At 38.3% G+C, this 13806-nt stretch overlaps 3 protein-coding genes across 3 annotated transcripts; 2 read left to right on the top strand and 1 right to left on the bottom strand.

The window, feature by feature from the left end:
• The first annotated feature begins 2610 nt into the window (after window positions 1-2610).
• LOC113725479 (CASP-like protein PIMP1) lies at window positions 2611-4661 on the top strand. Its single transcript, XM_027248659.2, has 3 exons — window positions 2611-2916; window positions 3135-3267; window positions 4317-4661. The coding sequence occupies exons 1-3, from the start codon at window positions 2747-2749 to the stop codon at window positions 4518-4520; spliced, it is 507 nt and encodes a 168-aa protein (XP_027104460.1). The 5' UTR covers window positions 2611-2746; the 3' UTR covers window positions 4521-4661.
• A 73-nt stretch (window positions 4662-4734) lies between these two features.
• LOC113725478 (uncharacterized) lies at window positions 4735-6958 on the bottom strand. Its single transcript, XM_027248657.2, has 2 exons — window positions 6854-6958; window positions 4735-5906 (listed from the first exon to the last, which is right to left on the bottom strand). The coding sequence occupies exon 2, from the start codon at window positions 5861-5863 to the stop codon at window positions 5024-5026; it is 840 nt and encodes a 279-aa protein (XP_027104458.1). The 5' UTR covers window positions 5864-5906; window positions 6854-6958; the 3' UTR covers window positions 4735-5023.
• A 492-nt stretch (window positions 6959-7450) lies between these two features.
• On the top strand, window positions 7451-12872 carry LOC113725477 (very-long-chain enoyl-CoA reductase-like). The gene is made up of 5 exons (XM_027248656.2): window positions 7451-7849; window positions 9174-9595; window positions 9712-9751; window positions 11166-11920; window positions 12487-12872. Exons 2-5 carry the CDS (start codon window positions 9527-9529, stop codon window positions 12553-12555), a joined length of 933 nt encoding a protein of 310 aa, XP_027104457.1. The 5' UTR covers window positions 7451-7849; window positions 9174-9526; the 3' UTR covers window positions 12556-12872.
• The last annotated feature ends 934 nt before the right edge of the window (window positions 12873-13806 follow it).

The following is a 13806-nucleotide window of genomic DNA, read 5'->3' as shown; positions in this document are numbered from 1 at the left end:
AGGAAAATCAAGGTAAAATATGTATTCTTGCGTTCCTTGCTAATTATGATGATGAGATGAAAAAGTCCTTTATGTCACCTTTTAACGTTATAACCATTTTGTCAAAAAAAAAAAAAAAAACGTTATAACCATAATGCCTTAGTAGAGACAGTTGAAAACTTGATAAATCAAAGACAAAATAATACTCACACATTTCCACAAGATCAACGATTAATGTCAAGCAGAAATTACCTAGTCTCTTGTAATTAAGGATTAGAACTTGCTTTCCAATAGAGAACAACCAACTAAAACACACACACAAAAAAAAAAAAGAACAAAAAAGGAATTTTGCTGTTGGGCATGTCATAATCTGCGCGGACCTTTTCCTGTTTCACGTAAAAACGTCTGTCAAGAATCACGGTACAATTTATGGCTAAATCAAGTGCCATCGTTGGTGTAGAACTGGTGCTGGTTTAAAACTTGAGGAAGTTGATTGAGCGGAGCTTGGGGAAGCTTGATTTTGCAGTTTTTCTCTTTTCCTCTTCTGTTGTTAGTAATTCTGGTGATGTATGCTTCTTCGTACGTAAGGTGCCAGACTATTTCTAAAGTTTTCGTCTAATTTTGTTGCGATTTCTCATTGCTTCCGGGAAAGTAATCAAGTTGCCGATTCTTTAGCAAACATGGGATGTGATCAAGGTTTCAATACAACATATCATCAGCTTGTGGACCTCCCTATGAAAGCTCGTGGGGCGTTTCGCTTAGATAGAATAGGCTTGTCTTCAATTAGGAAATCCGTTTAGCGTGGATGAAAAGTCTAGTTCGAAATTCTGCAGTTGAGCTTTATTTGATTGGCCGTTACATTCTGTTTTAACCATGCAGTTGTTATTAAATTGTCTTCAAACTGTCGTTAAGTTACATTGTAGTAACTTACAACCATGTGGATAATTTTCTTGTATTTGGATTTGTTGGCAGAGAGTTTCATCCATTTACAAGGGGAAACTTTCCCAAAATTTTTCTAATAAAAAATTACCTTTTAAAAAAAAAAAGGTGCCAACTATATATATATGTGAATAATGGTATAGTTACTGAACAATTTCAATATATCCTATATACGTGCTGGAGTGATTCTGATGATTATACTGCTCAAGCTTTTCCTGTCAAAACTTGTCGGTTTCTTCTTATTTCCACATTCGGTTCAGCAGTTTTAAAATGAATGCAAACGTCAGTTCCATATCAAATGGAGTGCTAGCATTTCAACAATTGGGCGTTATATATAGAATGCTATTATATAGGCACTCTTCCGATCCATTTTATGTCCAAATCAGCCAAAAATGGGCAAAAAACTTTTCTCCACTCTGGTGTGGAACGGATCTGGCCAACTCATTCCTTTTCCTTTCTTTTCTGACTTCAAGAAACTTCTAAATGATGAAAACTCATATTTCTACCGATTTCTTTTTCTTTTCTTGCCAAATCTCTCCTTCCAAACGCATTGTTAAAGTCAAAAAGAGAGTTCTGAGATAGGATGCTATACCATAAAACTCAAACACTGAGGACAAAAAGCTCGAGCCCTGCAGCTTGTCTATTTATCGGACCGGAAAATTCGGCCAGTCAAGGACACAAGAAAGGAAAAGAAAGAAGTTAACTGACTTTAGCCCCACCCCACGTTGACCGCAGCGTTATAAGAATCCTTGTTAGATAATTGACGGCAAATTGCGAATAGGCAGTTTGACTTGCATGGTTAAATTGTGCTGCCTGTAAATTGATGGTGTCATAGGTTGAATGTACTCATGCCATGAAACTTGGGGAAATTAACTTCCTGCTCAAAATCATAAACTTCTCCATAATTGTGGTGTACCACTAATGATCAAGTGCAAGACGCCGTCGTGACAAGTCTCACTTAGCTAGCTCATTATGATGAGATGACAAAGTCCTTTAATTACGTTTTGATATTAACTAGTATAATACTATAACAGCGAAAATTGAAAGTATACCTGGTAAACCAAAGATAAAATAGTACTTTAGAAGTTTCAACATTGATGTCCATCACATATTGGATGGTTCGTTTAGTCTCTGTTTTAAGTAGGAAAAATAGAGCTTGTAATGAGAAGAATTAGGATTCATTTTCAAACAATAAAAAGAATAGGAATTATATTCTTTTCATAGCCTGCCCGAAATCTTTTTCCTCTTTCCGTTTATACATGTAGCTAGGCTAAAACGTCTGTCAGGAATCACGATACCATTTATAGCTGGATCAAATTCTTGTAGGAAATTATATCCTCAGTTGAATGAGCCATTCTTAGTAATGAACAAAATAAAAACGGAAAAGAATGAGAAGTCATTTTTTCCTCCGTATTTCGCGTCAACCATGTAATTACCAGCAAACAGCTTAGCAATTAGCCGCAGCTTTCCTTTCATCAATCAAAGTAAACGATGCATGTGGGATCTGAGTACAAAATATGGAGCGCTTTGTCATTCGTAGGCAAAGAAAAAGAAGTCGTTGACTTGTTAGGTGATCATTAAGTCAGAGTCAACTCCAGCACGGCGATGATAGATAGCATTATATTGTAGCAGTACGTCTAGTATAAATTAAGAGGAGAATGGCTTACATAACAGAAGAGTATATGCATTGATACCAGCTGTCTAAGTTGTAAAAGTTTAATACTACTCCTGTATGTATTAGTTTCCCTAGCAGTACTACTACAATTCCACCAACTTACACAGTCCATCAGCACGAGAAAACCACCTTGGCCAGGAAGACTGAACGAATATGGCTCCTCCACCTTCCACCGCTGTTTCTCCGATAGTGAGCCTGTTGGTGAGGATTTTAACGTTCGTCTGCCTGCTCATATCCGTTATCATCCTCATAACCAACACTTACACCCAAAGTTCGGATTTTGGTGATGTCAAAACCAAGTTCACCGATTTCCGTGCCTACCGGTAATTGTCATGAACTCCACCTCTAGTCACGGTAGTAGTTTTAAGTTCGGAAATGTTTACAAGTTATAACCATGAACGATATTCATAGAAATGACTGATCATTATTTAAAAAACCATCATGTGACTATTAATTATTTATATACTTTGGTTTGTAAAATATGTTTCTTGGCTAGTTAGTGGGATTTCAGCTTCTTCAAACTTATTCTCGAGTTCTGCAGGTACCTGCTGGGTGCCATTGTTATTGGACTTGCATATACTCTTTTCCAAACTGCACTAACCATCTTCCTGGTAAGCACTGGAAATCGCATCGGCGGCGACGGGATGCTTCAGTTGGACTTCTATGGTGACAAGGTATATGACCTTCTCCTCCCTTTATATTCCACTTTTGTTCCCACTTCTCATTCAATGCACAAACAAAATTATGTATTATTGGTTTACATAAATATAAATCAATGACTCCATTTGGAGTAAAGATTATTTACTGTAATAATTTTTGTGATTTGACGTGTATAACATAAGATAGATGATTGAGAAAAAAAACAAAAGTGGAAAGAAAGTAGGCCTAATACTTGAACAAAGGGTTAGAAAGTAGCTATAAGCGGATTGATTCCAAGAAGTTAACTGATTTTATGGATCTTTCTATTACTTCTGATTTTAATGACATATAATTTTGGCACATAACATTTTTTCAGAGCATATTAGGAGGACTTCATAAGCATGCTATTACAATTAGCCTGAATTGATATTACATGTTCCCGTTCTTTCTTAGCAAAATATTTTTTCAAAAATATGGTCCAATGGTGGAGCCAGAACAAATTGTCAGTGGAGGTAAAAGCAACATTAAAATTTTTTACCCACTCTTTCTTTAGTTTTTTAAGCAAAAAAAAAAAAAAAATCACCAACAAATTGAAATGAAAAAACTTTTTTCAGTTTACTTTAAATGAAACTTTATGACCCACATATTATTTTAGAATTTTAATTTATGAACTAATTTAGAAGAGCACGTAATTTTTTTACATCTTTCATAAGAAAATTTCAAGAGACACACTTGAGATGATATCTTTAATTTATGGGTACCATCGGAATTTAAGGGAGCGGTGAAGGGCGTGCCCTAGTGCCCTCACCTTAAATCCGCCACTGATATGGTCATATTTCCCTAAACAAAATCGTGAACCGAACATGTGAAATTGATTGACTAATTAACCAATGCAATTAAGAAACATCGCCGACTTGTTAACGGTTGACTGGTCCAATACGCGTATGCTTCCCTGCTTTTACTTTTACTAACAGCCATGGCCATTAAAAGAAAGTCTAGATCAAGATGTGAACTCCAGGACAATCTAAAATGAACATTATTCTAATTATAAACTGCATAATAACTATATAAGTTGGCTTTCCAGGTTATATCATACGTACTTGCAACGGGCGCTGCAGCAAGTTTCGGTATGACCCAAGATTTGAAGACACTTGTAGATCGGAGTGATTCTGGAGTTGATAAATTCTTAAGCAAGGCTGATGCAGCCACCAGCCTTTGTCTGCTAGGATTCTTGTTCGCTGCAATATCGTCGATTTTCTCAGCTTTCTCTCTCCCTAAGAGAGCTTAATCATTCCAGGGATCGAATTCAGCAGAATTTGGGATTAAATATTTTGCAGTATTTCCCCTTCCCACCAAGTTATTGTATATCACGGTTCCAAATTAATGTGTGCATGAAAAATTAATAGCAATCGGTTTTGTTTTTTTTTAATTGACTCTCATTTTAGTGAACTCGATTAAATGTTTCGGCTGACTGAGAACCGAAAAAGAAGCTTTTACTAGCCTTGTGGAAGAATAGTCACACATTTATATTTTGACATCTTGCAGCAAGACTTTCAGAAATTACATGAAAATGGAGGAACGCAGATAATCAAAGTTATAATTTGTACAAACCGCTGGAATATTTTACAGGCTCAAATTAGTGACGCAACATCAATTCAAGCCAAATTATCTTCCTCTAAGAAAAGAAATGATCAGCAAGCTGAATAGGTGCGCCAATTTGCTGGAGTTTGGCCATGTGCTCGTTATTCTTTAAGCTACGTCAAAATATGTATGCGCAGTAGTATTTCAGCATCAGATGATGTTGCAGCCACTTGAAAGGTTATCATCGCTGAAAGGGCTAAAGTACGAATAGCCCATTGAAGTGGGTGGAGGCGGGGTATCATAAGTAGTCCCCAGAGGCGGGGCTGATGGACTACAACCAGGACACGGTGGTTGCGGAGCCGGTGGAGGTACAGATCCACATGCATGTGGCGGCCAGTAGGAATTTCCGTCACAACTGTGCACAGGGCAAACATATGAAGCAATGGGATAACCAGCCGCATGATTTCCACAGCATCCGCCAATTCCATATCCGTGCACATTCCTATTCACACCACCATGATTATGGCCACCGCAACACGACGCGGAAGCCTCACAAAAAATCCCACTACGCTGGTCCCGAGCAGTAACTTGCACATTTTTGTCACTTAAATCGTCTTTTTCACCCTTGAAGCTCAACTTAATGGTCTTGGAATAGGTTACCTGAATATTTGTCAACCCTTGGATTCCTGACAGTCGCTCCAATTGGGCTACCACATTCGGGTCATTAAATAGTTCATCAACCACTTTCGATTCCGCTATAATTTCTAAATTCTGGCCATCTAGCTTTGAAGAAGTAGAGGAAGCAGAAGGGCTTTGCTCCCACAAAAGCTCCGCCTTTCTGCCTACTCCCTTTTCAAGCAACATCAAGATTGTGGAAGGCTCCACATTGCCTGAGATAGCCACAGTTCCTTGCTTTGCGTCTATGCTAACAGAATGAACACCCGCAACTCTTAGCAGCATCCTCTTCAGCTTATTCTCGCATTTCGAGCAGTGAATTTTAAGCTTGAGAACGAAGTTGCTTGGTGCAACCAAGGGCAGAGAGTAAGCCATTGACCGAAATACGGAACAAATTTGTTTGGGTTATAGCTGCGTTCTGTATAAAATTAAAGGGCAATCGGACATAAGGTACAGCAAGTATAAATTAAGATTAACGCGCAAGCATTGATCATTAGTCTGCCCTAGCTCCCACAGAAAATACAGAATAAGAGGACTAATCAGGTAGCGACTAGGTACAACAGTACCACTTCTAGATATTTGCAGGAGTTTTGTATTAGAATACGTCCGCGTTATTATTCAATCCACCAACCGTTGTTGCATATGTCTGAACAAACGGAAGTTTTCATCTTCTTTACTTTTGAATTGTTAGGTAGACTATATATTATTAGGATACAAAACGCATTGAACTGCATATGAGCTATAATAAATTACTTTCACAGTAAGAACCAACGACTTCATATTTAGCGCTTGAGGACCTCGGTCTCTTCTTTAACTACCCTAAAATTAATTAGTACCTTTACTTTGCAAGACTAGCATTCCAGCAATTCAAGAGTAAAGAAAGACCTAGAGCATATCGTATTTTAAACATCCTTTCTTCTTTCAGACAGGAAAGCCTGTGTCCTTTCAATCATACAACATAGAAAAAAAAAAAAAAAAAAAAAATCCCACATGCTTAGCGAAAGCAAAAGAGATCGAACACCTTACCATGTTTGTAACAATTTTAATAGCAAAATCATATATAGGTATCTTAAGCTTAATATGTTCAAAAAAAAACAAAAGAAGGAGAAATTTAAAAAATAATAATAATAATTGCGTGTTTCAGATAATCCAGCCATTTCCTATTTCCTACGCACTCCGGGATAGCAAAATACTGCAATTGAATAGATTCAGGGTCATTCATATATTACAGATCTCTTCGCAGAGGACAAACTCCTATTTTGGTGCAATCACTTCATATAACTCCACAGGATGATATGCCTAAGGACTATTGGTAAATAAAGACGAAGCTTATTATCATATATGAAAAATAATTCAAGAACTTACATTTATACGGACAGTTTCCAGCAGTTGGTTGTATTTTGCAGGCTGTAGAATATGTAGATAGATACAGTATGCCCTCCTGGCTCTGGTGTATTTATGGAGGAAAATTGATGAAGTAATTGAGTTGACGTGTATTGTGAACCTTGTTTAAATAATGAAAAAAACTTGCAGCCAAATTGTGGCGAAATTCTCCGGTGATTCCCTTTTTCATCTACCAGGATTACGTGTTTTGGACACGGTGGTGCGTGCATGTTTGGGGTTTCTTGTGGCCTAAGAAACTGTCACATCTCCAAACAACGGAGTAACACAAAAATAAAAACCAGCAAAAAAGTAAATATTTTAGAGTAAATATTATATATCACTATTAAATTCATAATATTTGTGTAAAAGTTGAATTTTAAATTCAAATTAACATCTAAATTCAGAGACTTCTTCTTTTTTATTTTTGTTTTTGTGCAATAAATTTATCTAATATTATGAAGAAAACTATCTTAAGAACATTATTCGAAAAGATAAATACTTATACATTTGAAAAACTTTTGCGAACTAGCTCCACGGGTTATTGTGATTTTTTTTTTTTTTTTACTTCGATTTGTTTACAGAAAACAAAAATTATTCCTCGCGAAATGAAGCAAAACTTTGACATTTTCTTCTGTGCTGTTTATTTTGGGCCGCGAAGAGCTTCCGGGAGGTCAAGCCCAGATTGATCATGACAGATAGAGGAGATTGACATTGATCTGGCCATTGGGCTCCTGGAAAGGCATCTCTTATCATAGTGGGCCTCATAATTATCAAGAGTATAACGCTCTTCTGGCGATTCCGACTGGAGGGCATCTTGTACAAAGGAATTGCGAACTTGGGAAGTGGAAAATGAATCAGAAATTTGGAGGGGGGAAACCGCCAACTGGAACGCCGTCGTTAGCTTGGTCGTGCGCTGTCGTGATCGTTTCGCTCCTCGCCGGTGCCTCGGTCGTCCACAACATCTATAAGCCTGATCTGGTAACAACCCCCCTCCCCCTTTCTCTCTCCCTCTAAATACTCACACAGCTCGTACAACTGTTCGATAAAATGCCCATACGAACCGTGCAAAACTTTCCTCTTGAGTTTTACTAGTATTTTTAACTGGGACCTCTTTTGTGAAGTTAGCCTAAAATTGTAATGTAGTTTGCTGGTGAGCTTGCAGACTTTGCCTCCAATTGAGAAAAGCGTTGATGGGGCTCAACGAGAACCCGTGGAAAAACACTGATGAATTTCCAGTTTCACTTGTCTGTTGAGCTGTAATTCAGGAGTCAGTCGCTACCAGCAGTGGTGCTTCATAACTTTATACATTTGAAACTTTTTTTAAGTATATACAATTTCATGAGTTCCACTGTGATTTGGATCCCCATTTTTCCTTTTTTAGGTGGGGACTTGTCTTCTAGTATTTGAATTTCGGTTCAAGTTTGATCTCTTCGTGACGTGTCTAGGGCATGCTAATAATCCACATCAAGTTAGAGATGGAGAACTGCAACCGTCTTTGAGCTCATTCTCAATCCCCAAATCCTTGCAATAATCAGTAGTATTTGGCTTGTCTTAGAGACCACTGTTTACTAATATTAGCAGTTATGCAAAGGAAAATTTGAAGTAAATCCAGCCGTATTTTATTGTCAAATTAGATATAATTGATACTTGCAAGCAAATTGCACGTGTAATCAACTGTTTGTATTAAATATGGCCCCTAAAACATGGTTGATGTTACGTGCTAATTGATACGCCATTCCCATGGCAAACCGGAGTAATTGGCAGTCCCACCCTGTTCTTTTCCACCGAGCGCAAAATTTTGTGTGAAGCAAAAAATAAAGCTCAGAATATCTAACTTAGGAGAAATGCAAGAACGTAACAGCCACTGCCAATGATAAGTCATTTTAGAAGAAGATAGTGCCGATTATAAAACTGCTTTTTTCTTCCACAAACTTCCTTTCAAATCTCTCCATAAAAGTTTAGGGGTTGGAGAAATGATAAGAATCAGCAAATTGGATTGTTCCAGCGGTTCGCCAAGTCATTTCTTGAGAGTACATTTTTTCAAAATATAGGGGCCTTAATCCCACTTGCCGTGCTGAGTATTGCCAAATCCAATTCTATTGAATTAATTAATGAACCTAGTAGTTCCCCTGCGCAATCCTCACTGGAACAATAGTAGTCCAGTTGGCTGTTGTGCGTAATAATTCTTGTATCTCTGGTCCAATAATCCGAAGTAACAGAATTCATTGCTCTAAAAGTTGTAACAGGGTAGTCAAATCAGGGAAAGAGCCCACGAATTGACTTAGGATTTTCCTGTTTTCAGATATTCGTGAAGTGTGGTGGCGTAGTACTACCAGAATAGGACCGGTAGCGGGAAGGTGGTTCATCGGTGCGAATGGGCTGTTTATCTACTTCCCAACCACACGCCATTAATTTCTGCCATTGGATCGACATTAGACTCAAGGCAACGCCCACTCATTTGCCAACTCACGTGCTCCGCCCCCACCCCCATCAGCATTTTTCATCATCATAAACATTTCAGTACTCTTATAATTAATTATTATATTTATAACCCCCCCAGTCCCGAAACACCAGCGATCCTCAGATCTTCGTTCCACCTCTCAGAACTTTTGTACCCTTTCTCGCTGTGTCTTTCGGAGGCTTACTCTTTGAAGGATGAAGGTGACGGTCGTTACACGTAGCGGCAGAGAACTAGTAAAGGGTGGCCTTGACCTCGATGATTCCGTATGCTATTCTATTCGTCCTCTTCTTCTCTTGTTATTTTCTCAATTTAGCTAAAAGTTATTTGCAACACTAGAATTGAGAGAAAATATGATGGGTTTTGGGCTCTGTCCTTGTAGGCTACTGTTGCTGATCTTCAGGAGGCAATCCATAAGCGAAGTAAGTCAGTAGAAAATGCTTCTCACATTGCTTTGCTTTCTTGGGTTTCGTTATTTTCGAGGTTTATAATCTGAGCTGAATTCGTGTTTGTTATTACGAGTGCCTGTGCAAGTCTGCTTGTTCTTGCAAGTTTCCCTCTTTTTTATGCCTGGATAGTAGATATTATAGTTTTTTTTTTTATGTGATGCCCGTGAGATAAAAAAAAATGTTTGTAAAATAGGTTGATCATGCAAGCAAATAAATTTTTGAAAATAGTCCACAATCCAAACATACCCATTTCTCGACATTGGCACGGTTTATTTTTACTATTACAAGCAGTATGTTATTATTGTTCAATCCTACCAGGTTCTTCTGGGTTAATTAGCCGTGTTTTTGTTCGATTTTATTTTTTTTTCAATTGAATGGATAGAAATATCCAGTTTGAACCTTTCTTAAAATTGACTGTGGGAAGGAGCGAAAGTTCTGAGATTTCTTACACTTTCTCTTGCCTCTTTTGTAAAGATCGAGGGCAGATGGCCCTTTCGCGAAGCTAAAATCTAAGGTTTATTGATAGGCCACATTGATCTGAATCTTGAGTTTCTCCGCCATCGGGGTTCATCTCATGAGCATTATGGACTCATTGAGCGACGGCAGTGAGGTGAAGTGGCCAAACTTTCCCCTGTGAAGACTGTCAGAACCCTGTCAAATGTACAGGGCTTTCCTTAGTGAACTTAGTTTTCCAAGCGTTGTTCTTTACTAGTAACCATGAAATGTTTCATTTCTTTCTCATAGTATCAAATCCTCACTGTCAGGAGTCTAAACAATTGTGAAAGATCAAAGTAAATGCATACAGTTGTGCATGTAAGATAATGTTGTGAATAGTTGCTACGCTATTCATGAGTTTAATTTTGATGTTTATATTGTTAAATATGGAAGATTTTATCTTCAGATCGTTCATGAACTTTAGTTGCATTGGATGTTTGAGCAGCACACAGATTCTGTGACAATGTGGGCATTTTTTAATTTTGAGGCTAGTGCCATCAAGATTCTCAATTGCTTTTCCATTCTGTAGAATTGTGTAGCGCATTTAGAGATATTCCACTGTCAACTTATACAAATTAAAGGGTAAAAAAAAGTTTATGCACTTCTGATTATTAAGGCTTACTTTTAGAGCTTCAAGATTCAAATTTTTATCATGATTCCTGATCATTTGGTGACAATGCTCTTCAGTGCCAGAACATCCCCATATTGCATCATCTGAAACTCATTGACTGTTTGCAGCATTGGTTCTTTGAATTGCAACTTGCTTTGGTTTTTTTCTTTTTTCTTTTTTTTTCCCTGGACTACGTGTCTGTAGCTTGTTTTGTCTCTCTGTGTCTGGTAATTGTTCCTTAATCCATATGAGGTGTTGTATTAAGCTCGTTTTTGTTAACAGCCAAGAGATACTATCCCTCTCGACAAAGACTCACCCTCCCTCTCCCACCTGGATCCAAGGAGAAGCCTACCATTCTTCACTACAAGAAGAGTCTCAAAGAGTACATTGGTGAGAGCACAAATGAGTTGACTGTAGCGTTCAAGGACCTAGGTCCACAGGTTGCCTACAGCACACTTTTCTTCTGGGAATACTTGGGGCCTCTTATTCTTTATCCTCTTTTCTACTTCTTCAATGTGAATCAATTTTTCGGCTATAAAGGCAAGCGTGTCATCCACCCTGTTCAGACATATGCATTATACTACTGGTGTTTCCACTACTTCAAGCGTATCATGGAAACATTCTTCGTGCACCGTTTCAGCCATGCCACTTCCCCACTTTCAAATGTCTTCCGTAATTGTGCTTATTACTGGAGCTTTGGCTCCTATATTGCTTATTATGTCAATCACCCACTTTACACGCCTGTTAATGATCTCCAAGTGAAGATTGGCTTTGGTATCGGGTTGGCTTGTCAATTGGCAAACTTCTATTGCCATATTTTGTTGAGAAAGCTTCGTCCTGCTGATGGTAGTGGAGGATATCAAATCCCACGTGGCTTCCTCTTCAATATCGTTACATGTGCCAATTACACCACAGAAATTTACCAGTGGCTGGGATTCAACATTGCAACGCAAGCTGTAGCTGGCTATGTTTTCATGGTTGTTGCAGCTGCCATTATGACTAACTGGGCACTTGCAAAGCACAGACGATTGAGGAAGGTAGCCTTCTTTTCGTTCTTACTTTGATCCAAACTTGTGTATATCCAGAGGCGATAGACGTCTAAACGTTCTTCATATTGAGACGTGTATTTAATTGATAGAAGATTAAAAAAATTAAAATCCTATGCATGTAAATGTACAATTCTATCACCGGCTTCTTAGATCACTAAACTATTTGTCTTGTTCGTGAACCTTTTGCCGTTACTGTGGGTAAATTTTGTTTTGAAATACATGCACAAGATGCCATAGCAGAATCTCTCCTTTTCAGTGTCTGCTAGTATGAACTTCCCCAATGATATGAATCTGACCATTTTGCTAAGTTATTCATCTGGTGGCTTGTGTAGTCACTGTAGTTGCTTTAATAAATCTATGCATCATTGCAGTGTGAAGCTATTCCTCAATTTCATTATCGCTCCAAACTCTCTATCTAGTTGTAGAGCCTTTTAAAAAAAATTAATAATTGACAGAAGAACATTCACTACCAGTGTAATTGTAATGAATTGAGATAACTCGTGTTAGTCTGTTCTTCACTTTGTTTTGATGTTCATTTTCACTTTACTTTGCAGCTATTTGATGGAAAGGACGGGAGACCCAAGTATCCTCGAAGATGGGTGATATTGCCCCCATTCCTGTAAGTGATTGGCAGGCCAGAAGTGATGCTCAAGCAATGAGATTATGAGTTTGGTCGGATGTGCTAATGGTTGTGCGCAGTCAGTTCAGATTAAATTGATCCAAAAGATGGATCATATTTTCACCTTTGCTCATTTTTGTGTCAAGCTTCAATTGAAATGTGGTACTGTTCCTTTCATTTCTTTCCTTAGAACCATCTTTGGTTGCAGTTAACCTCTGAATGGTCAGTGCTACTTGTGCTGTCAATGTCAGTACCACCACTTTTCAATCATTACATGTACTTTCATATTTATCTTTTCTAGAATTTTGATCGTATTTCATATTTCTCCTGCTTATCGTCTTAAACCCCCTGATATGCTGGTTCCGTAGCAATATACCGTATGCGTGTGTACTGGATACTTGTGCGGCTCCAATTGTTGATTGTTGCTATTGTCAAGTGTCCAAAGATCAAAAGGCAAGTTCACCATCCATGATCCAACAACAGCAGATATGATTAAGCCATGGGACATTGTACAGGTGTAAAAGTTGCGCTAGTTCCTTGCATGAAAATCTTGGCTCTAGGCAGATTCTTGATCCCTGATTTGGCAATCACATGGACGTGCACTTTACAAATATGTGAAAAATGTTCAAGGAAGCCACTTTGGAGGCCAAACGGGACCTATGGGTTCATCGTTTGAATCTCGACCAGGAAATTTGATTTCTCATTTCTGTATAAAAGCTGCAGCACTTAAGAGAGTTGAGACAGATGAACCACTGCAGGTCATAAACTGTCTTTGGTTCTGTCTTAGTGCCATCCCCATCTCAGAGAGTTCTTGGATCTCTTGCCTGCAGAGTTTCTCGCAAAACACTCTGTTGTCATGTAAATTGAGCAACCTTTTGGCGTCCAGACATGACGCTCGACTCGACTGATAAGAGAATGGAGTGGCATCAAGTTGGAGGAATGGGGCGCGGGGCCAAATTACGCATATCTTAATTAAATAGAAAAAAAAAAAAAAGTTTCGAGGATGACAACTGTGTTGGGATGGAATGAGGAAAAAGCTCATCTCTGATCCGCCTCAGGTTGTTATTACAGGATGCACATTTGCTACCAAAGTAGAGGATTTAGCATCTCCATATTAATGACAACTATATATACGTGACAGAAAGGGGCATAAATTTTTCAAGGCATCACACGTGTCATCTTATCTTTTAGGTTGTTATATACTTTGGAAAGCTCATTCCCTGATGCCAGCGCGCAAAGACTATTTGTCTCCACA

Source organism: Coffea arabica, chromosome 2c, assembly GCF_036785885.1.
Source record: "Coffea arabica cultivar ET-39 chromosome 2c, Coffea Arabica ET-39 HiFi, whole genome shotgun sequence".
Taxonomy (NCBI): Eukaryota; Viridiplantae; Streptophyta; class Magnoliopsida; order Gentianales; family Rubiaceae; genus Coffea; species Coffea arabica.
The sequence above is the reverse complement of the archived record's forward strand: the minus strand, read 5'-3'. Positions and strand labels throughout refer to the sequence as shown.